Raw genomic sequence first — 26,215 nt, 5'->3', positions numbered from 1 at the left:
GAGTTCCCACTCCCCCGGATGCAATGTCTGACGACTCAGAAAATCCGCTTCCCAATTTTCCACTCCTGGGATGTGGATAGCAGACAGGTGGCAGGAGTGAGACTCCGCCCATAGAATGATTTTGGTCACTTCTTCCATCGCCAGGGAACTCCTTGTTCCCCCCTGATGGTTGATGTACGCAACAGTTGTCATGTTGTCTGATTGAAACCGTATGAACTTGGCCCTCGCTAGCTGAGGCCAAGCCTTGAGAGCATTGAATATCGCTCTCAGTTCCAGAATATTTATCGGTAGAAGAGATTCTTCCCGAGACCAAAGACCCTGAGCTTTCAGGGATCCCCAGACCGCGCCCCAGCCCATCAGACTGGCGTCGGTCGTGACAATGACCCACTCTGGTCTGCGGAATGTCATCCCTCGTGACAGGTTGTCCAGGGACAGCCACCAACGGAGTGAGTCTCTGGTCCTCTGATTTACTTGTATCTTCGGAGACAAGTCTGTATAGTCCCCATTCCACTGACTGAGCATGCACAGTTGTAATGGTCTTAGATGAATGCGTGCAAAAGGAACTATGTCCATTGCCGCTACCATCAACCCGATCACTTCCATGCACTGAGCTATGGAAGGAAGAGGAACGGAATGGAGTATCCGACAAGAGTCTAGAAGTTTTGTTTTTCTGGCCTCTGTCAGAAAAATCCTCATTTCTAAGGAGTCTATTATTGTTCCCAAGAAGGGAACCTTTGTTGACGGAGATAGAGAACTCTTTTCCACGTTCACTTTCCATCCGTGAGATCTGAGAAAGGCCAGGACAATGTCCGTGTGAGCCTTTGCTTGAGGAAGGGACGACGCTTGAATCAGAATGTCGTCCAAGTAAGGTACTACAGCAATGCCCCTTGGTCTTAGCACAGCTAGAAGGGACCCTAGTACCTTTGTGAAAATCCTTGGAGCAGTGGCTAATCCGAAAGGAAGCGCCACGAACTGGTAATGTTTGTCCAGGAATGCGAACCTCAGGAACCGATGATGTTCCTTGTGGATAGGAATATGTAGATACGCATCCTTTAAATCCACCGTGGTCATGAATTGACCTTCCTGGATGGAAGGAAGAATAGTTCGAATGGTTTCCATCTTGAACGATGGAACCTTGAGAAACTTGTTTAAGATCTTGAGATCTAAGATTGGTCTGAACGTTCCCTCTTTTTTGGGAACTATAAACAGATTGGAGTAGAACCCCATCCCTTGTTCTCTTAATGGAACGGGATGAATCACTCCCATTTTTAACAGGTCTTCTACACAATGTAAGAATGCCTGTCTTTTTATGTGGTCTGAAGACAACTGAGACCTGTGGAACCTCCCCCTTGGGGGAAGTCCCTTGAATTCCAGAAGATAACCTTGGGAGACTATTTCTAGCGCCCAAGGATCCAGAACATCTCTTGCCCAAGCCTGAGCGAAGAGAGAGTCTGCCCCCCACCAGATCCGGTCCCGGATCGGGGGCCAACATTTCATGCTGTCTTGGTAGCAGTGGCAGGTTTCTTGGCCTGCTTTCCCTTGTTCCAGCCTTGCATTGGTCTCCAAGCTGCTTGGCTTGAGAAGTATTACCCTCTTGCTTAGAGGACGTAGCACTTTGGGCTGGTCCATTTCTACGAAAGGGACTAAAATTAGGTTTATTTTTTGCCTTGAAAGGCCGATCCTGAGGAAGGGCGTGGCCCTTACCCCCAGTGATATCCGAGATAATCTCTTTCAAGTCAGGGCCAAACAGCGTTTTCCCCCTTGAAAGGAATGTTAAGTAGCTTGTTCTTGGAAGACGCATCAGCCGACCAAGATTTCAACCAAAGCGCTCTGCGCGCCACAATAGCAAACCCAGAATTCTTAGCCACTAACCTAGCCAATTGCAAAGTGGCGTCTAGGGTGAAAGAATTAGCCAATTTGAGAGCATTGATTCTGTCCATAATCTCCTCATAAGGAGGAGAATCACTGTCGACCGCCTTTATCAGCTCATCGAACCAGAAACATGCGGCTGTAGCGACAGGGACAATGCATGAAATTGGTTGTAGAAGGTAACCCTGCTGAACAAACATCTTTTTAAGCAAACCTTCTAATTTTTTATCCATAGGATCTTTGAAAGCACAACTATCCTCTATGGGTATAGTGGTGCGTTTGTTTAAAGTGGAAACCGCTCCCTCGACCTTGGGGACTGTCTGCCATAAGTCCTTTCTGGGGTCGACCATAGGAAACAATTTTTTAAATATGGGGGGAGGGACGAAAGGAATACCGGGCCTTTCCCATTCTTTATTAACAATGTCCCGCCACCCCGCTTGGGTATAGGAAAAGCTTCTGGGAGCCCCGGCACCTCTAGGAACTTGTCCATTTTACATAGTTTCTCTGGGATGACCAACTTGTCACAATCATCCAGAGTGGATAATACCTCCTTAAGCAGAATGCGGAGATGTTCCAACTTAAATTTAAATGCAATCACATCAGGTTCAGCTTGTTGAGAAATGTTCCCTGAATCAGTAATTTCTCCCTCAGACAAAACCTCCCTGGCCCCATCAGACTGAGTTAGGGGCCCTTCAGAAATATTAATATCAGCGTCGTCATGCTCTTCAGTATCTAAAACAGAGCAGTCGCGCTTACGCTGATAAGTGTTCATTTTGGCTAAAATGTTTTTGACAGAATTATCCATTACAGGAATCATCTTGGGCATCATTGTCATTGTCACATAAATCACATTTATTTAAATGAATAGGAATTCTGGCTTCCCCACATTCAGAACACAGTCTATCTGGTAGTTCAGACATGTTAAACAGGCATAAACTTGATAACAAGTACAAAAAAACGTTTTAAAATAAAACCGTTACTGTCACTTTAAATTTTAAACTGAACACACTTTATTACTGCAAATGCGAAAAAACATGAAGGAATTGTTCAAAATTTACCAAATTTTCACCACAGTGTCTTAAAGCCTTAAAAGTATTGCACACCAAATTTGGAAGCTTTAACCCTTAAAATAACGGAACCGGAGCCGTTTTGAACTTTAACCCCTTTACAGTCCCTGGTATCTGCTTTGCTGAGACCCAACCAAGCCCCAAGGGGAATACGATACCAAATGACGCCTTCAGAAAGTCTTTTCTAAGTATCAGAGCTCCTCTCACATGCGACTGCATGCCATGCCTCTCAAAAACAAGTGCGCAACACCGGCGCGAAAATGAGGCTCTGCCTATGCTTTGGGAAAGCCCCTAAAGAATAAGGTGTCTAAAACAGTGCCTGCCGATATTATTATATCAAAATACCCAGATAAAATGATTCCTCAAGGCTAAATATGTGTTAATAATCAATCGATTTAGCCCAAAAAAAGTCTACAGTCTTAATAAGCCCTTTTTGGAAGCCCTTATTTACAATCGTAATAAACATGGCTTACCGGATCCCAGAGGGAAAATGACAGCTTCCAGCATTACATCGTCTTGTTAGAATGTGTCATACCTCAAGCAGCAAGAGACTGCTCACTGTTCCCCCAACTGAAGTTAATTGCTCTCAACAGTCCTGTGTGGAACAGCCATGGATTTTAGTGACGGTTGCTAAAATCATTTTCCTCATACAAACAGAAATCTTCATCTCTTTTCTGTTTCTGAGTAAATAGTACATACCAGCACTATTTCAAAATAACAAACTCTTGATTGAATAATAAAAACTACAGTTAAACACTAAAAAACTCTAAGCCATCTCCGTGGAGATGTTGCCTGTACAACGGCAAAGAGAATGACTGGGGTAGGCGGAGCCTAGGAGGGATCATGTGACCAGCTTTGCTGGGCTCTTTGCCATTTCCTGTTGGGGAAGAGAATATTCCCACAAGTAAGGATGACGCCGTGGACCGGACACACCTATGTTGGAGAAATGAGAAGTTTTAAAAGACCTTTTACGTTTACTAGAAGGAGGAATAACAGACATAGCCTTCTTAATGGATTTAGACACAAAATCTCTTATGTTAACAGGAACACTAGTATTAGATGTTGATTGAACAGCAACAGGTAATGTAGTATTACTAAAGGAAATATTATCTGCATTAACAAGCTTGTCATGACATTCATTACAAACAACAGCTGGAGGAACAGATACCACAAGTTTACAGCAGATACACTTAACTTTGGTAGATCCAGCACCAGGCAGTGATTTTCCAGTAGTATCTTCTGGCTCAGGGTCAATCTGGGACATCTTGCAATATGTAATAGAAAAAACAACATATAAAGCAAAATTGATCAAATTCCTTAAATGACAGTTTCAGGAATGGGAAAAAAATGCCAGAGAACAAGCTTCTAGCAACCAGAAGCAATAAATAACGAGACTTAAATAATGTGGAGACAATAATGACGCCCATATTTTTTAGCGCCAAAAAAGACGTCCACATCATTTGGCGCCTAAATGCTTTTGGAGCCAAAAATGACGCCACATCCGGAACGCCGACACTTTTGGCGCAAAAACGTCAAAAAAATGACGCAACTTCCGGCGACACGTATGACGGCGGAAATAGAAAAATATTTTTGCGCCAAGAATGACGCAATAAAATGAAGCATTTTCAGCCCCCGCGAGCCTAACAGCCCACAGGAAAAAAAGTCAATTTTTAAGGTAAGAAAAAAAATGATAAATTCAGCATTATCCCAAATATGAAACTGACTGTCTGAAAATAAGGAACGTTGAACATCCTGAGTCAAGGCAAATAAATGTTTGAATACATATATTTAGAACTTTATATAAAAGTGCCCAACCATAGCTTAGAGTGTCACAGAAAATAAGACTTACTTACCCCAGGACACTCATCTACATGTAGTAGAAAGCCAAACCAGTACTGAAACGAGAATCAGTAGAGGTAATGGTATATATAAGAGTATATCGTCGATCTGAAAAGGGAGGTAAGAGATGAATCTCTACGACCGATAACAGAGAACCTATGAAATAGACCCCGTAGAAGGAGATCATTGAATTCAAATAGGCAATACTCTCCTCACATCCCTCTGACATTCACTGCACGCTGAGAGGAAAACCGGGCCCCAACCTGCTGCGGAGCGCATATCAACGTAGAATCTAGCACAAACTTACTTCACCACCTCCATAGGAGGCAAAGTTTGTAAAACTGATTTGTGGGTGTGGTGAGGGGTGTATTTGTAGGCATTTTTAGGTTTGGGAAACTTTGCCCCTCTTGGTAGGAATGTATATCCCATACGTCACTAGCTCATGGACTCTTGCTAATTACATGAAAGAAATATCCGTTTTAATCATTTTGTAAAATTCAGCTGATAACCCATCTGGACCCGGGGGCTTTGCCAGATTTCATTTTGTCTATAGCTAGCCCTATTTCTTGTGGTGTCATTTATTTGTTAATTTGCTCTAAAGCTTCCATACAGATTTTTGGTAAATTTATATTTTGCCAGAATCCATCCTTTTCTTCTTCATTAACTGGGATGTTGGTATATGAGTGTTTGATAATATTTAAAGAAGGCTTCCCTAATATCATTTGTCTTTGTATATATATTATCACTACTCTTAATTAAAGGGATCATACTTTTCTTTTTTCTAAACTTTGTAAGTTTTGCCAGATGTTTTGCTGATATTCCTTGATATCCCTGAAACGCTGTCCTTTTTTGAGATCTTCAAAAGACCATTTTGTTTTAAGAAACAGTTCTCTTTCCATTTTAGCCCGCATATATTTCTTCCATGTTGATATGTTCAGAATAAGTCAATATTTCCTATAGCTATTCTTAAGTTAGTTTGCTAGTTGTATGTCCCTATATTTAGACAGTTTATTTTTATTTTTATCATGTGTGCCTTGATTTCCCCTCTCAGTACAGTCTTCCCCACTTCCCAAACAATCTCTATGTTTTTATTCTGATACTCATAATTGAAATTATAATATACATACCATATTTTCACATGCCAATTAGAGAAACAGGTATTATTACTCATAAAACTTGGGAAACGAAAAGAGTTTAAATTTTTCTCCGCTTCAGTATTAAGTTTAAAATTTAAACTAATGATGGAATGGTCTGATAATATAATGTCTGCTATTTGTTTCAATATTCAGTGCAAAAAGGCTATCCTCTATTAAAAACATACCAATTCTTGAATTTTTTTTGTATGCTTTTGATTCACAGGAATAAGTTTGTGTGTCTGGGTGTTGTGAACGCCAAACGTCTTTCAGTCGCAAAGCCTTACAAAACTCTTTTTAAGCATTTTGCTTCTTTTGTGTATCAGAGATATTTTTTTGTTGAAATCTATCAATTTCTGGGCACATAGTTAAATTAAAATCTCCTGCTATTACTAGATTCTGTTTTACATATAAAGTTAGTTTTTTCCTAAGATTCTGCCAAAAATCTATATCCATCCTATTTGGGCCATAAACGTTACAAAATGACCATGTCTTCTTCTCAATTTCGGCCTGCAAAATTAATATCTGTTTGTCATTTATCATTAATATGTTTGACTTTCTGTACTGTCGCATAATATTTATTTTGTCTGCGAAATTGAGGTATTTAATCATAACCATCCTTGGCCACCTATTGCCCTCTGGGTATTCTCTGATACTGCCAACTCTGTGGTCCCTTTCTTATTAAATTTTCTCATCATTTACCTGTATACCCAGTAATTTAGGGAGTGTGGCAGATGCAAATTCTATTAAATCTGAAAATTCGCTAGTCTCAGGGAGTCCTACTGCTCAAATTGTTGCGGCGGGATCTGTCTTCTAAATCCTCAATTTTAGCTTGTAATAGTTTAATGTTGTCTGTGTACTTTTTATTTTGTGTTAACTGACTATTACAGATATCTTCTAGGTCGGAGACACGTGCCTCCACTTCTGCTATTCTCTTTGAAAACAGTCTTATTTCTGCTGTAAGTCCCGCTAGGTCTGTTTGTACCAATTCAAATTTAGGAAGAATCAGCTCCGCAAGCGGATTAAACATTAATTGTGTATCTGACTTACTGCCTGGTGTACCAGGTACTTCTAATAAGCCCTCTGTGGAGATATGATGCGCCATCTTTTTTTTTTAATCTCCTTTAACTGGCATAGTTGGCAATCTCAATTTTGTGTTTGTTACGAATCTTTCCATTAATCTGGTGAATCTTAAAGTGAGATGCAAGTGTCCTTTTTTTATATAAAATATATTACGTGTACTGTCTTATATGTGTTATTCAAAAAAGAACAAAAAACATAATTTATGCTTACCTGATAAATTTATTTCTCTTGTAGTGTATCCAGTCCACGGATCATCCATTACTTGTGGGATATATTCCCTTCCCAACAGGAAGTTGCAAGAGGATCACCCACAGCAGAGCTGCTATATAGCTCCTCCCCTCACATGCCATATTCAGTCATTCGACCGAAACAAGACGAGAAAGGAGAAACCATAGGGTGCAGTGGTGACTGTAGTTTAATTAAAAATTTAGACCTACCTTAAAAGGACAGGACGGGCCGTGGACTGGATACACTACAAGAGAAATAAATTTATCAGGTAAGCATAAATTATGTTTTCTCTTGTTAAGTGTATCCAGTCCACGGATCATCCATTACTTGTGGGATACCAATACCAAAGCTTAAGTACACGGATGATGGGAGGGACAAGGCAGGAACTTAAACGGAAGGAACCACTGCCTGTAGAACCTTTCTCCCAAAAACAGCCTCCGAAGAAGCAAAAGTGTCAAATTTGTAAAATTTTGAAAAAGTGTGAAGCGAAGACCAAGTCGCAGCCTTGCAAATCTGTTCAACAGAGGCCTCATTTTTAAAGGCCCAGGTGGAAGCCACAGCTCTAGTAGAATGAGCTGTAATCCTTTCAGGGGGCTGTTGTCCAGCAGTCTCATAGGCTAAGCGTATTATGCTTCGAAGCCAAAAGGATAGAGAGGTTGCCGAAGCTTTTTGACCTCTCCTCTGTCCAGAGTAAACGACAAACAGGGCAGATGTTTGACGAAAATCTTTAGTTGCCTGTAAGTAGAACTTGAAGGCACGGACTACGTCCAGATTATGTAAAAGACGTTCCTTCTTTGAAGAAGGATTAGGGCACAATGATGGGACAACAATCTCTTGATTGATATTCCTGTTAGAAACCACCTTAGGTAAAAACCCAGGTTTAGTACGCAGAACTACCTTGTCTGAATGGAAAATCAGATAAGGAGAATCACAATGTAAGGCAGATAACTCCGAGACTCTTCGAGCTGAGGAAATAGCCATCAAAAACAGAACTTTCCAAGATAAAAGTTTAATATCAATGGAATGAAGGGGTTCAAACGGAACTCCTTGAAGAACTTTAAGAACCAAGTTTAAGCTCCACGGAGGAGCAACAGTTTTAAACACAGGCTTAATCCTAGCCAAAGCCTGACAAAAAGCCTGGACGTCTGGAACTTCTGCCAGACGCTTGTGCAAAAGAATAGACAGAGCAGAGATCTGTCCCTTTAACGAACTAGCTGATAAGCCTTTTTCCAAACCCTCTTGGAGAAAGGACAATATCCTAGGAATCCTAACCTTACTCCATGAGTAACTCTTGGATTCGCACCAATACAGGTATTTACGCCATATCTTATGGTAGATTGTCCTGGTAACAGGCTTTCGTGCCTGTATTAAGTTATCAATAACTGACTCGGAGAAGCCACGCTTTGATAGGATCAAGCGTTCAATCTCCATGCAGTCAGTCTCAGAGAAATTAGATTTGGATGATTGAAAGGACCTTGTATTAGAAGGTCTTGCCTCAGAGGCAGAGTCCATGGTGGACAGGATGACATGTCCACTAGGTCTGCATACCAAGTCCTGCGTGGCCACACAGGCGCTATCAGAATCACTGATGCTCTCTCCTGTTTGATCTTGGCAATCAGTCGAGGGAGCAGAGGAAACGGTGGAAACACATAAGCCAGGCTGAAGAACCAAGGAGCTGCTAGAGCATCTATCCCTGGACCTGGATCCGTAACGAGGAAGCTTGGCGTTCTGGCGAGACGCCATGAGATCCAGTTCTGGTTTGCCCCAACGATGGACCAGTTGAACAAACACCTCCGGATGGAGTTCCCACTCCCCCGGATGAAAAGTCTGACGACTTAGAAAATCTGCCTCCCAGTTCTCCACGCCTGGGATGTGGATCGCTGACAAGTGGCAAGAGTGAGACTCTGCCCAGCGAATTATCTTTGAGACTTCTAACATCGCTAGGGAACTCCTGGTTCCCCCTTGATGGTTGATGTAAGCCACAGTCGTGATGTTGTCCGACTGAAATCTGATGAACCTCAGTGTTGCTAACTGAGGCCAAGCTAGAAGAGCATTGAATATTGCTCTTAACTCCAGAATATTTATTGGGAGGAGTTTCTCCTCCTGAGTCCACGATCCCTGAGCCTTCAGGGAGTTCCAGACTGCGCCCCAGCCTAGAAGGCTGGCATCTGTTGTTACAATCGTCCAATCTGGCCTGCGAAAGGTCATACCCTTGGACAGATGGACCCGAGATAGCCACCAGAGAAGAGAATCTCTGGTCTCTTGATCCAGATTTAGTAGAGGGGACAAATCTGAGTAATCCCCATTCCACTGACCTAGCATGCACAATTGCAGCGGTCTGAGATGCAGGCGCGCAAATGGCACTATGTCCATTGCCGCTACCATTAAGCCGATTACTTCCATGCACTGAGCCACTGACGGGCGTGGAATGGAATGAAGGACACGGCAAGCATTTAAAAGTTTTGATAACCTGGACTCCGTCAGGTAAATTTTCATTTCTACAGAATCTATCAGAGTCCCTAGGAAGGAGACTCTTGTGAGTGGTGATAGAGAACTCTTTTCCACGTTCACCTTCCACCCATGCGACCTCAGAAATGCCAGAACTATCTCTGTATGAGACTTGGCAATTTGAAAGCTTGACGCTTGTATCAGGATGTCGTCTAGATACGGAGCCACCGCTATGCCTCGCGGTCTTAGAACCGCCAGAAGTGAGCACAGAACCTTTGTAAAGATTCTCGGGCCGTAGCCAACCCGAAGGGGAGAGCTACAAATTGGTAATGCCTGTCTAGAAAGGCAAATCTTAGGAACCGATGATGATCTTTGTGAATCGGTATCTGAAGGTAGGCATCCTTTAAGTCCACTGTGGTCATGTACTGACCCTCTTGGATCATGGGTAGGATGGTCCGAATAGTTTCCATTTTGAACGATGGAACTCTTAGGAATTTGTTTAAGATCTTTAGGTCCAAGATTGGTCTGAAGGTTCCCTCTTTCTTGGGAACCACAAACAGATTTGAATAAAATCCCTGTCCTTGTTCCGTCCGCGGAACTGGGTGGATCACCCCCATTACTAGGAGGTCTTGTACACAGCGTAGGAATGCCTCTTTCTTTATCTGGTTTTCTGATAACCTTGAAAGATGAAATCTCCCTTGAGGAGGAGAAGCCTTGAAGTCCAGAAGATATCCCTGAGATATGATCTCCAACGCCCAGGGATCCTGGACATCTCTTGCCCACGCCTGGGCGAAGAGAGAAAGTCTGCCCCCCACTAGATCCGTTTCCGGATAGGGGGGCCGTTCCTTCATGCTGTCTTGGGGGCAGTAGCAGGTTTTCTGGCCTGCTTGCCCTTGTTCCAGGACTGGCTAGGTTTCCAGGCCTGTCTGGAATGAGCAACAGTTCCTTCCTGTTTTGGAGCGGAGGAAGTTGATGCTGCTCCTGCCTTGAAATTTCGAAAGGCACGAAAATTAGACTGTTTGGCCTTTGATTTGGCCCTGTCCTGAGGAAGGGCATGACCCTTACCTCCAGTAATGTCAGCAATAATTTCTTTCAAGCCGGATCCGAATAAGGTCTGCCCCTTGAAAGGAATATTAAGTAATTTAGATTTCGAAGTCACGTCAGCTGACCAGGATTTAAGCCATAGCGCCCTCCGCGCCTGGATGGCGAATCCGGAGTTCTTAGCCGTTAGTTTAGTCAAATGTACAATGGCATCAGAAACAAATGAGTTAGCTAGCTTAAGTGATTTAAGCTTGTCCATAATTTCATCCAATGGAGCTGTGTGAATGGCCTCTTCCAGAGACTCAAACCAGAATGCCGCAGCAGCAGTGACAGGCGCAATGCATGCAAGGGGCTGCAGGATAAAACCTTGTTGAACAAACATTTTCTTAAGGTAACCTTCTAATTTTTTATCCATTGGATCCGAAAAAGCACAACTATCCTCAACTGGGATAGTGGTACGCTTTGCTAAAGTAGAAACTGCTCCCTCCACCTTAGGGACCGTTTGCCATAAGTCCCGTGTAGTGGCGTCTATAGGGAACATTTATCTAAATATAGGAGGAGGGGAAAAGGGCACACCAGGTCTATCCCACTCCTTGCTAATAATTTCTGTAAACCTTTTAGGTATAGGGAAAACATCAGTACACACCGGTACCGCATAGTATCTATCCATCCTACACAATTTCTCTGGAATTGCAACTGTGTTACAGTCGTTCAGAGCAGCTAAAACCTCCCCAAGCAATACACGGAGGTTCTCAAGCTTAAATTTAAAATTAGAGATCTCTGAATCAGGTTTCCCCGGATCAGATCCGTCACCCACAGAATGAAGCTCTCCGTCCTCATGTTCTGCAAACTGTGACGCAGTATCAGACATGGCTCTTACAGCACCTGCACGCTCTGCATCTCTCCTAATCCCAGAGCTATCGCGCTTGCCTCTCAATTCTGGCAATCTAGATAATACTTCTGACAGGGTATTATTCATGATTGTAGCCATGTCCTGTAAAGTAATTGCTATGGGCGTCCCTGATGTACTTGGCGCCATAATAGCATGCGCCCCCTGAGCGGGAGGCGAAGGTACTGACACGTGAGGAGAGTTAGTCGGCATAACTTCCCCCTCGTCGTCTGGTGATAATTCTTTTATAGATAAAGACTGATCTTTATTATTTAAAGTGAAATCAATACATTTAGTACACATATTCCTATGGGGCTCCACACTGGCTTTCAAACATAATGAACAAGTAGATTCATCTATGTCAGACATGTTTAAACAGACTAGCAATAAGACTGGCAAGCTTGAAAAACACTTTACAACAAGTTTACAAGCAATATAAAAAACACTACTGCGCCTTTAAGAAGCACAAAACCTGTCTCAAGTTGAAATAACAATGAACCAAAGCAGTTATACCAACCAAATTTTCACAGTAAATGTATTAAGCTAGCAGAGCATTGCACCCACTTGCAAATGGATGATTAACCCCTTAATACCCAAAACGGATTAACAATAGAAAAAAACGTTTTTTGTTTTTTTTAAAAAAAGTCACACACACTGTCACAGCTCTGCTGTGACTTTTTACCTCCCTCAATATGACTTTTGAAGCCTTTTGAGCCCTCTAGAGAAGTCCTGGATCATGCTGGAAGAAGCAGGAAGTCTGAGTCTGAATTTTTACTGCGCAAAAAAGCGCTAAAATAGGCCCCTCCCACTCATATTACAACAGTGGGAAGCCTCAGTTAACTGTTTCTATGCAGAAATTAAGTCAGCCATGTGGAAAAAATTATGCCCCAATAAGTTTTATCACCAAATGTACGTTAAAAAACTATTAAACATGCCAGCAAACGTTTTAAAACACATTTTTTGAAGAGTATATATCTCTATTAATAAGCCTGATACCAGTCGCTCTCACTGCATTTAAGGCTTTACTTACATTACTTCGGTATCAGCAGCATTTTCTTAGTCAATTCCATTCCTTAGAAAAATATTTTACTGCACATACCTTAGTTGCAGGAAAACCTGCACGCCATTCCCTCTCTGAAGTTACCTCACTCCTCAGAATGTGTGAGAACAGCAAGTGGATCTTAGTTACTTCTGCTAAGATCATAGAAAACGCAGGCAGATTCTTCTTCCAAATACTGCCTGAGAAAAAACAGCACACTCCGGTGCCATTTAAAAATAACAAACTTTTGATTGAAGAAATAAACTAAGTATAAAACACCACAGTCCTCTCACGGCCTCCATCTATGTTGAGGGTTGCAAGAGAATGACTGGATATGACATGTGAGGGGAGGAGCTATATAGCAGCTCTGCTGTGGGTGATCCTCTTGCAACTTCCTGTTGGGAAGGGAATATATCCCACAAGTAATGGATGATCCGTGGACTGGATACACTTAACAAGAGAAAGTGCCCAATACAAAAATTAAGAAGGGTTTATGATCCCATTAAAGAAAAAGGATGGGGGAAAAGTGACGTTAGAAGAAAGTGATTTGATATTAGAGACCTCTGCTATGTCAATTTAATGGAAATCTAGGCATGGATATCAAGCTAACATATATAACCAGGCACGCCTTTACGTTTTACTTAACCTTTGTGATTAATGAAAGTATTGAGACACTGATATCCCTTTAACCAATGTTTTCTCTCCTTAGTCTGTAACTCCCAAATTAGGAGGAACTAGGGTTGACCTTTTAGATATTCTTAACTATTCATAGACAATAGTCAGGGAAGATAATAAAACCCTTTACCAGGCAAATAGTGCAGACACCTTGATTTGAACCTTATATGTAACACAATACTGTGTACCATCTGATCCAACAACATACAAAGATATGAGAGAAGGGCAAAAGATTAGATACACAGTGCATCTGATACCATCTCTCTAAACCAGCTCAAGTTTTGATAACATTTATTATACATTTTTGCACAATATAAAAATTATCTGCTCCTCTTTCACTATTTTGTTTCTTAATAGACTTATTTCCTTGATTATTAGAGAGCATTCCACTAATTTATTCCGGTTTGGAAAGGACAAATTCCAGCCTCTTAGACAGAGTAAGCGAAAAATTAAGTTGCAAGTTTGGCTAATGTAGAGTATAACTTGTCCAATTTGTAATGTGAAAATCCAAATTATCTTTTGGGATATTCCTCTGCAATTTTCTTAACCCAGGGTCAACAAAATAGCTCATGGATATTTGGCCGGCTATTTCTTTTTCCGGATTTGAGCCTGCCTTATTCAGGTAATGTATACAAAGGTACAGTTTGAAATGTATCTCCTTTCCATGCTTGGAAAGTTTACTTTTAAAAGAACTAAATATGGATAAGCATCAGCATGTAAGATTAATCACCATGTGAGATACGTATAAACACTAAAATTCAAGTACCGAAAGAGAGTCTAACATACACAGGCACTCTGAGATACAAGAAGTGCCAGACTGCAAACACTAAGGGCTGTAAGGTACCGGCCTCCTCTAAATCAAAAATGCGCCGGTATACCAAAGCATAAACGCTGACGGTTTAATCTTTATTTAGCCAAATAGGAACCAATAATAAATCTAACCAAGAGAGTTGTCTCCATACATGCTGCTCCGTTCGGGGGAAAACCAAGAGAAGGCTCTTTGTGTGGTTGCGTATACGAAAACCCCACCCAGGGAAAAGAGAGTTCCATGCCTCTGCACAAATGGCCTCTTCACATGAGATAGAAGAGGCAAGTCATGAGGAGTCCGGGAGCGCTCCATGGCCCCATAGTTTAGTGTACTAGATTTGCGCCAAAACTAGACCTGCAGCAGAAACAAACTCCCCCGCCGCCGGTCACAAATTGTGAAAAGGCTTAACTCTAAAAATGAGTCGTACACTGTGTGATCCTAGTACAAAAATAAGCAACTAGCCGGTATCTATATGAGGATGCCGATCTCCCCCTAATAAATATGTCACTAATGTGCCCCAACAAGAATAGTTTAAGTGAAAACAAATACTGCATATAACAGTACACAGTATTAATTATTCATAGGCATTGTACTATGATGTGAGGAACAGAAAAGATTCCTCTCTCATGTACTCCAGGAGATCGCCAGTGATTGTAACGAATGGCCAAATATGCTAGTGGCGGGAAAAATGGACCTGAACCCGTGCACCACCATAGGACAGTAAAATAGTGCCATAAGACACAGGCAAATGTAAAGCCCAAATTATAATGGTACTAGGCTTAGGAAACCGATCTAGGAGACCTGCAGCCCTCAGATGTGTACCTTCGTAACAACAGCGTACGGTAGTCTCTGGACCTATTGAGTTAAAAAATCGGAGCCACCGCAGCTGAGAGAAAGCGCATGAGGACATAAAAACTTCTACTGGAAGTCACAGATTAACCTGTGCCCACAATGTCACTCTCTTCATTGCCCGTCCCCACTGGAGGCTACCCAGCAATAAAATAAATAAAGTCCCCTATCCCCAACCGTGAATAAGGTCGCACAATTTAGCCAACAATCCAGGGACTTACTCTCAGAAATATTCATCTGCTCCATGCAGCCTTCTCACCAGTCCAGGTCTGACAGTATCAATCTTCATCCTGACAGGGACCTGTGACACAAGGAACCAGTGTAACCAACACTGTACATCCCACCGGGAGGATAGCTTAAATATACTGGAATGAGGCATGGGAAGCTTCTCAGCGACATCAAGAGCTAACATTCACCAAAACTCTACTAAGAGAATTACATGTTTACGAACAACTCCCTAGTCCTTTCTTGCAGGAAACAATCCATTAAGTAACTAATCCAATATCTTCAGAGCACATTCTATGCCTACCTCCTAGTAGACAAGGAAAATAATTAATGAGAAGTAGGGGAAGTGGGATGGATACTTAATGCTTTGACTGGGGTGTCTTTGCCTCCTCCTGGTGACCAGGTGTTGTGTTGCCAACATTAATGAATTCATTTGTGGACTCTCCCTGTCATTAGAAAGAAAGGAGTAGTGCTGTTGAAAGGATACCAAGTCTGCAGGAGAACTACATACAGATGGAAACAGATATTGTGCTTATCTAAATCCAAAAATAACTGACTATGTAAGCGTGCAAAATCATTCTGGCGTTGAAAATATATAAATATATCAATAAGATTACATAACTAGTATATGGATGAAAATCTAGATATACCACCCAAGGATGATTTGTATATACAACCTATACGATAACTTTGAATGACTGCGGACTGCTGACAATGTAAGAACATACAAACCTAACGTTGTCAAGAGTAAATGACTGAAAACAGAAAATATCTGTTGTACATTTTCATAACTATATATAATAACGTACTGTAAGGAGTGTACACCACCTTAATGTGCTGTACTCCGCAGAACATTACAGAATCTCGCTGAAATAAATTGATATTTAATACTATAGGTATATAATGAATATGTAAGATAAAGCAGCTGATATGTCCCTTCCAGGAAAACATCACACACCCTATGGATATGAAAAATCACCACATATATAGGATATTATGAAAGGGAACCCAATTAAAATAAGGAACCTGAATATAGCCTCACTCGTAATGAGCATGAAAGGGGGATTCAGATCTAACCCCTTAAAATATTAGCACTACAATAAATATTTCAGAAGCAGTAGCACTATAAACATTTCAGAAAATCAGAGTTCAATACTACTGCTAAGACTACTAAGCCTCGTGACGGACACTGAAATGCAACGGCATCCCTGTGAGTATCTGCACACTCAGATTAAAGGGGACATAAAACCAAACCACACACACCAGTTTCTAATATATAGGCACTAGCAATTAGAGAAAGGATCTGGTGGTCATCAGTATGTGTATAAAAACCTATACCCCCATTTAAACGAGACAACTAACCTGTGTAAGGGGAAAAAGAAAGAGCTTAAAGGACTTACCCCTTCTGTTCCAGCAGACCACTCCATACCAACCTGTGATGAAAAAACACAGAAATTAGTCCCCTGTAACTAGCAGGTCAGGACATGTTGAGGGAGTAAACATTGCTGTCCAACTAAGGGAGGCCAGGGAACGTCCCTGCGACACCTCAAAGCTGCAGATGAACTAAACTCTACTGAGAGATTGACAAGAAGTCAGCTGTAACTCCCATAACCCTCTCAGGAACTATCCATTGGTTTCCATAAGAATAAATTCTGCAGAGTACCTCCATCTCTGCGTACCTCCTAGACAAGGCAAAGAACTACTGGGAGGAAGAGAAATTAGGAGGAATAGTAGAATGTTTTTGTTTGGGGTGTCTTTGCCTCCTCCTGGTGGCCAGGAGATGAATTCTCATATGTAAGAATAGGATTTCGTGGACTCTCACTACCATTAGAAAAAAAAGGAGGCATATTAAAATTTTAACTCCCAAAACTTTACTCATCTTCCCTTCCTCGCCATCTTCTTCACCTCCTGTTTTATGAAAATCTAATCACAACGCACCAGGTTGCGCCGTTGAACTACATGTAGCATGGTCCTGCGCTATGTAAATCAGCCGACAGTTTTACCCAGCGTGGAAGCACACTACATATAGTTCAATGACGCGACCGAGTGTTAGAGATTGGGCATATGGTGTGCTTCTGAAAAAAAATGAGGAGCTGAAGCAGACGGAGAGCAAGGGAAGGTAAGTAATGTTTAGGGGAATTAAATATACCTCCTTTTTTTACAGGCATCACTAGATTAATGTTACATAATTGTACACTATGTGCAGAATTATATAACATTAAAGGGACATAAAACAGTATGAACTAACAAGTTTCTAAATATATAATGCAGCCAAAGTTTACCTGCAAAACGGTTTCTGTTTTAACCTCCATTAACCCCTTTAATTCAGGCATAGTTTTGTTTGCAGCAAGCTCCACCCGCTGCATTTCCATATATGGAAGGTGCTATACAGGCCATAGCTTCTGCAGAATGCATTTGTGCAAATGCACGGTAGGGGGCAGAGTCACATGGCACCTGACTAAAGCAGAGCATAGTATAATGCTAAGGCTTTCACAAAGCATGTGACATTATCCCCATGGAAACGAGCAAGCATCTTGGCAACAAACAATAGCAGTACCTGCTGTCCCTCCTCAACCCCTCCTTGCTTGCATAAGTAATTATCCTTACATGCACACTTGGTTACATGATACCAAAAGGTTTGGAGTAGGACACTGATAAGAGAGGTGGAGCAAGCTACACTTGGCAACACTAAAGTGTAAGTAATGGTGCAGATGTTTGGAAATTGTATTAAAATACGTATAAGCTGTTTTACACTTTGTTTTCCACACACTGTTTTGCCTAAGTTGACACTTTTATAAAAAAAAGCCCAGAAAATATAGTTAAATATTTATTTTAGTAAGCACCAATATGTAATAGAGGAGTCTCACCGCCTCCAAGGAATTGTAATTTGCCAAAATGTCCCACACAATCTTCTTTATTATGCATGCCTTGAACTGAGGCAAAGTTTTAATGCTAGCTGCAAGGCATGTGTAAACTTAATGTGGATGGTCACAGTTAAACGTAATAAACAGCAGATGGTTGAAGAATCGTTTGTGAGATCTCCCACTGTTGACTATGTACTGCAGATACCATTACATATTTATTTTAGTGTTTTATCCCCCCCCCCCATACATTGTTTCAAGGGTCACACATCTCTCCCTGATTGGGTCATACCAACCCCAGTAAGGAGCTAGTATAATTTAGCAATAGTCAAATACTGTGCAATCAAAAAGAAAGGACTGTGATAAAGTCACAATAACGTATCTGGATTGGTAACTATAATCTTTTTTTTTTTTTTTTTTTTATAAATACAAGCTTCAACTTTTCCATTTTGATTGAGATTCAAATAAAAGCTGCTTTAGTTTACAGCCCACTATGCCATATTAACAAAACTTAATGATTAGCAATTATGTCATTAAACTGCAATAATAAGTATTACTGTTGGTACTAATATTTGCAAACCTTTATTTTAAAATTTTAACCCTTTCGCTTCTGGGAATTTTTAGATATATATGGCAGTCATATATAAAGGGTTTTTTTTTTTGGTTTTTTTTTAAATTGGTTCATTTTTTTGCAAACTTTGGGTTTCTCACTGAAATTATTTACACGCAACAACTGCAGTCATAAGATAAATGGTTGTAAAAGCTTCTCTGGGGCAATTGGTTTTTGGCAATTAGAAGGCCACTAATTGCAGCTGTGCACCAAACGTCTGAAATTCCATATATGTTTTTTTTCTTTTTCTGCACTGTAGGGGTACCTCCAACAGTTCTTTCGGTGCTCAGAGGATCATTACAATGACACAGACAGTGTCACTGTCTGTAACGACCGGGCAATCTGGATTCTTATGATAACGGAGCACTGATCATGCTCCTTTACCATATAAAGGCAGATTCATTGCAGCCCTCTAACAGCAAGTCTCGGTTGTCACTTGAGAGCTGAGACTGCTTGGGCTACCATGGGCTTTGTATGACATGACGTAGATCTACATTGCATTGGTGCAAGGGGTTAATACCATATTTATGTTTAATATGAAATGACAAACTTGGGAACATTAATGGCTATTTTTAAATACTGGCCATAGAACAATGCCATATAATTTTATTTTCTTATAACCTGAGTGAATGCACTTATTTTTATTTTTTACTTTCCAGCACAGACTTTATATTTGTGCTTTGGAATGCAGTATATAGCTTTCTAAGCTGAAAAGATCATTCTTCTGTATTAATCCTACACTCAGAGCTGCAAAACAATGACTGACTGAAATAAAAATGTATTCATATTGAAAATAACTTCTTGTTGAAACGCTTAAAGGGACATTAAACTGCTGGGCCCAACTACAACAGCAGGATAGCTACTCACCATGCTTTAGTTTTTTCTTTATCTGCTGCCATGCAGCTCCATTCAAGTTTTCTTATTTTAACCCATTACAGCTGCCAACTGGTGAAGCTATGCATCTTCATATTGGGCACTGCAATCTTGGAATTTATGTATTTTTTCACCCTGTGACAGAAGTAGTGCACATTCACACTTCAGCTCCTTTTGTAACAGATGCATCTTGCACCTCAGTGTGCCTGATAGAGAACCGACCTTTACATTTTTGCATTTTCCCCCAGTTTAAAAGGTACATATATTGTTATTGTTTTGTTGGTTTTGAAAAAATGTCACATACACACACAACCCCACGTTTTCTAGCAAGGAAATTCCTAACTTAAACTGCCCCCTCGGGAGCTTTGCATGGCAACATCAATGACATCACTTATGACACCACACATGACATTGTTGATGAAATCATCAATGACATCACGAGTGACATCAAGCATTCATCATAGCAGATTCTTGTTCTATATCAGACATGATCCCAGCAAACTGATTTTCAACAGAATAAGAAAAACACAAACGTTTACAAGATACCACTGTCACACCTGCTATTTATTATATTATTAAGGCATATAATATTAATAGGGTATATTCTGAGTAAAAAAACCTTAATCTAACCGAGTGACTATGCACTCAAATGACACAACCTCAAGATACCCCACACCTCAGTCTTGGCTGGGGCACCTACCTGCTTAACCAAAAAAAATAACGGAACTTGGATACCAAACGCAGTTCCTTGCAGCCGACACCGCTCCATATCTTGTAAAGTCGAAGGAGCGTCACGTGATCGGACTAAAACTACTGTGCCACAGTGAGGCGCAAAAAACAAACGAGTATCCACTTCCTGGTTACGCTGACTACAGTGTATAGCATAAAACTCAGAGCCCTTGAGATAAGTAAATGAAATTAACGTAAGCCGCAATCTATGACCTGGACAAGAACGCTTCTCTCTTGTCATAGGACCACAAAGCTTCCCTCATAATTAGTAGAAAAAATAAAAGTGCCTTTAATAAGAATTAACCCCTTCACCACCTGAAGAGATTAATACAGTCTCAGTCACATTGCGTGCAGTGCCTGCTCTATGCCCAATCTTATCCTTACTAAAGGATTACCTTGTCCCTTAATGAAAGATATGCAGGGTAATTTCTTTAAAGTGCATAGTCTCCCCACCTGAAAGAAAAAGAACTTACCTGCCAAATCCGCTGTCCGGCATGTAGACAGCTCACTAGGTATGCAAGGACACAGTTCCTCACAGAGACCTGTAGAAGAGAAAGAACAGAGTCACCTACTCCGACTTTCTATACTAGCACAGCAAAATGTTAGGAAAACACAGTAAGGCCCACCTTACAAGTTCCTAACTGCTTAAAAGCCACCACTACCCTTACTGAATAGATTAACGTGGAATACGGCTAGACCTAAACACTTGCTTGTAGCGAAATCCAATTTCTTCAGACACCAAAACTTCACCTCCTCCATGAACGAAGGCAAAGTGGGAAGGGGAGTGATACTTAACAGCTTGGCTGTGGTGCTCTTTGCCCCCTTCTGCTGGCCAGGAGTAATATTCCCAACAGTAATTGAGGACACCGTGGACTCACCATATCTTAGGAAAGAAATTTATTTTTACAGTTGCTATTTGATAAAGCCACCTAGGGACAGATATGTAATAAATTTAGCCATAAAAAGTTAGCAGGGTGCATTTTATATTCGGAGAGTTAGAAATTTCAGTTTAATTTGTATTTGCTGCAAACTGAAAAATTATATAATTAAAATTTCAAGAGAATCTAGACTTGAAAGTGATACTGGATAGCTGTAAAAGGCTGACTAGGAAATATCCCCTGAACTTCTCTATGTAGTAAAAAAATAAATAAAAAAAAATTGCTTACCGGATACATTATTTTCTTTCTGCATGATAAGTGTCTATAGGAATTCCATAACATGTGTGATATACCGCCACTAGGAGAAAGGCAGAGAGCCCACACAGGAGCTTTAATCCCTTCCCACCTCCCCTTTTCTCCTCAGTTTAACATATAGCAGAGAAGAGAAACGGAAACAGATAGGTAAGAAAGACAAAAGCAGGGGCTGGGCCTGTGGACTCATCATCCCGAGAGAGAGAAATTTATCAGGTATTCATAAATTTTGTTCTCTTTCGTATGATAAAAGTTCATAGGAATTCCATAATGTGGGTTTGAATACCAAAGCTGAGAGTCCATTTTAAGGAAATAGAAGGCAGAATAAGTTAGTTCCTATTTTGCCTGACACCCTGAGGCATGAAGGAGTTTACTCCGAAAAAGCAAAAACATCAAAACCGAAAATATTTAAAGAATGTTTGCAGAAAGACATGTTGCAGATTAACAAATGCACTCCAACAGACAGCCCAGGAAATAGCAATTGAACTGGAAGAATGAGCTGAGATATGCCTAGGTCCTAAGTTCAGAAAATCCCTTGATTGAACCAAAAGCTAGAGCAACCAGAAGCCTCCTTGTCTGTATGGAAACCAGAATAGAGAACAAACTGAACTTTGTTTGGAATCCTTAGTAGCTTAAAGGGACAGTAAACCTAGCTTTTGTCTTAAAATAATTATAAATACCACATGTAAATACATTGATCTAGCTGCATTTCACCTTTCCAAACATTGTAGATCGTTATTAAACACTTCTCCAAACTTGCTTCCATGTTCTGAACTCTGGCCGCCCAATGCCGGTAATGTAAATTATTTATATTTTTTTATTCTGCATCTGCCTAACCTATCCCCTATGAATCGATCGTGCAGCTCCTTGAGTGTTAAGGGCGCGCGTTACTTTATTGACAGGGATTGTTAAATTAAAACACTGAATCACTATAGTTATTACGCTCTAGCGCAGGTATTGCGCATGCACCGTTTTCATTCACGGAGAGAATCGTTTGCCAGAAAATAGACTGTGAACGAGCATTAATGGGAGTTACTAGGGGCGTTATTAGCTCTTCCCATGGGACGGACTGTGAGCCTAGATTATACTCCCACTGCAGGATCAGCTAGATGGGCGGCCAGATAGGACTTACCCAACTATTGTTTTGGGTAATTTCAAAAAGCTATAACTTAATTTTTACATATGTGATTTAATTTTTTTTTTTTATCTTGTATTGCTCATAACATTACAGTGTAACTATATGTGAGCTGCAACACACCTTCATTTACTGAGACTTTAAAGGAATATATTTAACGCTCTAGAGGATTCAAAGAAGGTATAACAATTTTTGTTTGAAATTTTCCGCAGAAACAATTTAAAAAAACAAAACATACAGGGTAAGAAGAACAGTCTTATCCTTATGAAAACCCAGAAAAAAAGAGAGATTGACAAGAAAGCAGAGAATTTGGAAATTCTTGTGAGACAAAAATAATAGAAAGAACCTCCAGGACAAAATATTAAAAACTATGCTGAACATATGTTAAAGGGAAGGCCTTGGAGAACAGGAACTAAATACAATTCCATAGAGAAGGAATTGGTCTAACACTGGTCTAATTATCTCCAAATCTTGTGCAAAGATATAAACATTAGAAAGACTGGTTAAATTCTTATCCACAAATTTGGCCCTTAAAGAAACTAACTGACAATCCCATGTCAAGACCACGTAGCAGAAACTGAAGAATCCAACGGATCCTAAAGAAAGGAGGAAAAAAACCTCTGAAAAAACACAACTCAAAGAAAAAAAAACTTGCGTTATATTCTTTGGGAAACTGGTTTCTTACTGTAGTTCCAGAGAGAGACATAATCTAATCTGACAAAGCACTATGTCTCAGAATTAGGCGTTCAATTTCCACACAGTTATTATTTGAGATTTGATATAAAATAATAATAATAATTTAAAAAAAAATGTACAGCCTACTTGGGTATTGAACCCAGAACTGCTGTTTCGAATTGCAGGGTGTTACCCCTGAGACACAAGTTAGCCTAAAGAAATTAAGGTGGCAACTGGTCATCTGAACCAGGTCAGTATACCAGGTCCTATTCAGGTCCAAGCTGGAGCTATCAGGATTACTAAAGCAGACTCCTGATTCGAGCAAAAAATTCATGAAAAAAAATTAAACCCAAAATCAAAATGAAAGAAAAACAGATGAGTTAGACAAAAAATTCTATGGGCTTTCTAGGGCATCTATCAATTGTGCCTTTTAGGTCCCTGGCTCTGGCACAGTACCCGGAAGGTCACAGTTCAAGTTGAAAAACATCTGAATATCTCTGGAAAATCCCTGAGAGACTACTCCCCTGGGAGAACAGTGGACTGCTGATAAATCCACTTCCCAGTTCTACACTTCTGGAAAGAGAACCACTCAAATAGAACATTGAATCTGCTCTACCCAAAACAGATTTAGAATACCTCTAGCATAGTCAGGTGACTGCGAGTCTGTCTATAATGATAATTTCTTTCTTTAGGAGGAGCAATGACTGGAGACTCTGAGCTCCAAGAAGATAATTGGAAACCTCCCCTAAAGAGAAGTCCAAACTTCTAGCACTCCTTGCAACTCTGAGTAAGCACTCCACTCCAGAAACTGACAGCTGTATTAAGGAGCTTACCTTAAGTGATTATTTTAGTTATTCAAAGCAAGTTAAGAAAAAAGGTTGTGTTATATAAATAGCTTAAGGACTAGCTTAAAAGTGAGAAAATGCAGTCAACACAACTGCATTCAAACTCTAACCCTTTGTTTACAATACCTGGATAGGCTAGACCTAGTCTGCATACTGTGACTTCCTACACTTTTGCACTCCTTGCTACATGTGTACAAGTTGTATGACTAATGTACATGTTATATGTGACATTTTAGAAAAAAAACTAGTCTGCATAAATATCAAAATAATGCATATATCAAAAACACAGAGTGATTAATATGCTTGTAGACATATAATTTCGGCATATGGCATATTGTCGGCGTACAGTAAGATACAGGTGTTAAGCAAATAAAGTACATGTAATTAGCATGTTCTGCCTATACAGAAACATAAGCATACCGTAAGGGATATGTATTTAACAAATAAAGAACTTATAATTAAGCATGTTCTGTTTATACAGAATCTGCTATGCAGATAAAATAAATATGTAATTAGCAGATAAAGTTATGTGATTAATATGGTCTGTCAAGGCAGATCTATATTCCCTACAAAAATATACATGTAAATAAAATGTTTATAAAGAATTTATACTATGTACCAGAATGTATTTGGATAGAAAATAAGGTACAGGTAAGTGACTCGTTGAGTATACAGAATATCCAGGGCATACAATAAAAAGTGGAACATGTAATCAGCAAGTTTAATCAATACAGATCTAAACTGAATATAATAAGGTACATTTATTTAAATAGATACTAAACCCACATTTAATCTTTCATGATTTAGATTTAGAATGCAATTTTAAGCAGCTTTCTAATTTGCTCCTATTATCAATTTTTCTTTGTTCTCTTGCTACATTTAGCCACCAATAAGCAAGTGTAACCCAGGTTCTGAAAATTAAACCAGAAATTAAACTGTAGGACATCTATGAAACGCATAACGTTTCTATAGAATAACACCAAGCATACACTTAATGGAATGGTTAACCTTACAAATATAGTTGCGCATATGTCTTATGTACTGTGACATCAATCTACAAGAACCTCAGGTTGTGCATATAGAATACCATTGTGTGTAAGCTGCACATGTAAGTTATCATATCCCTTTGACAGGGAAGGCATAATACAGTGCTTTCCAAACTGTATGTCGGGACACACTAGTGTGTCGGCAGCAGTGTGTAGGTGTGTCCCTGCTTCAGCACAATTTTTTTTAAATGTAATTTTAAAAAATTTTTTTTTTGGGTTTCTGACTTTCCGCCTGCCTGCTACGCATATCACGTTTCACACAAGATTGATACCTAGTGGGTCACAGAGCATCTTAACCAATTGCCGCAGCTCAGTGGGAATTGGAACTATTCCCATTGGCGGCTTTGGCGGCACATTGGCTCCTGACTGCACGTGTAGTCTCCTTAATTGGCTTGTGACTGCATGTGTAGTCAGTGAGTGGGACAGCAGTGTGTTTGCAGCGCGGGCAGTAGTCAGTAGGGCTCACGGAGCTCTGAGGGCGGCAGCTTAAACGCTGAGCTGAAGTCAGAGGGTTTTTTTTGCAGCTAGCTCCCAGTAGTGCATTGCTGCTCCTGCTCTTGATATATGGATAGGAAGTGGAAGCTTAAAAATGCTTGATGATGAAATGCGAGTGTCTTTATCTAATATTTCACCAAATATTCTGAAACTGTGTTCATCCCATCAACCTCATACATCCCATTAAAATAGTAAGTAGCTATTGGTGATATTAAACTTTTTTTAATTCTTGCACATACATACTGTTACTTGTAAATACATATTATTATTATTATATAATTTATGTATGTGTCCGTATATTTTAAAACAAGTTAGTTTAACCTCCTTTTTGCTAGTACAGCTGAATTAATTACCGTGTCGCGATATGATGTAGGTTTAAAAAGTGTGTCACCAACATGAAAAGTTTGGAAAGCTCTGGCATAATACATAATACAAGCAAAATAAAAGGAATCTGCTCTCATACGGTGAAATGCAGTCTATTTAGACTTAAACACAGCTCCTTACATAAATACACATGAGCTCTGATAGAAGTAAACAGCTGCTTGTATCAATAAAAAGCAGGT

The 26,215-nt window shown here is 40.2% G+C and overlaps 1 protein-coding gene across 2 annotated transcripts in view; it reads right to left on the bottom strand.

Annotated features, from left to right (window-relative positions):
• The window catches only part of SCAI (suppressor of cancer cell invasion), a 573,395-nt gene that overhangs the window by 194,949 nt on the left and 352,231 nt on the right, over nucleotides 1-26,215 (bottom strand). Inside the window, exon 10 of one of the 2 annotated variants that reach the window (XM_053695796.1) lies at nucleotides 16,594-16,626. The exons of the other annotated variant lie outside the window; for it this stretch is intronic. Within the exon in view, the coding sequence (XP_053551771.1) occupies nucleotides 16,594-16,626 (33 nt within the window). The remainder of the gene's footprint in view (nucleotides 1-16,593; nucleotides 16,627-26,215) is intronic. 2 annotated transcript variants of the gene reach the window in all.

This window comes from Bombina bombina, chromosome 12 (assembly GCF_027579735.1).
Source record: "Bombina bombina isolate aBomBom1 chromosome 12, aBomBom1.pri, whole genome shotgun sequence".
In the NCBI taxonomy this organism is placed as follows: Eukaryota; Metazoa; Chordata; class Amphibia; order Anura; family Bombinatoridae; genus Bombina; species Bombina bombina.
This window is presented reverse-complemented; position numbering and strand designations above follow the sequence as displayed.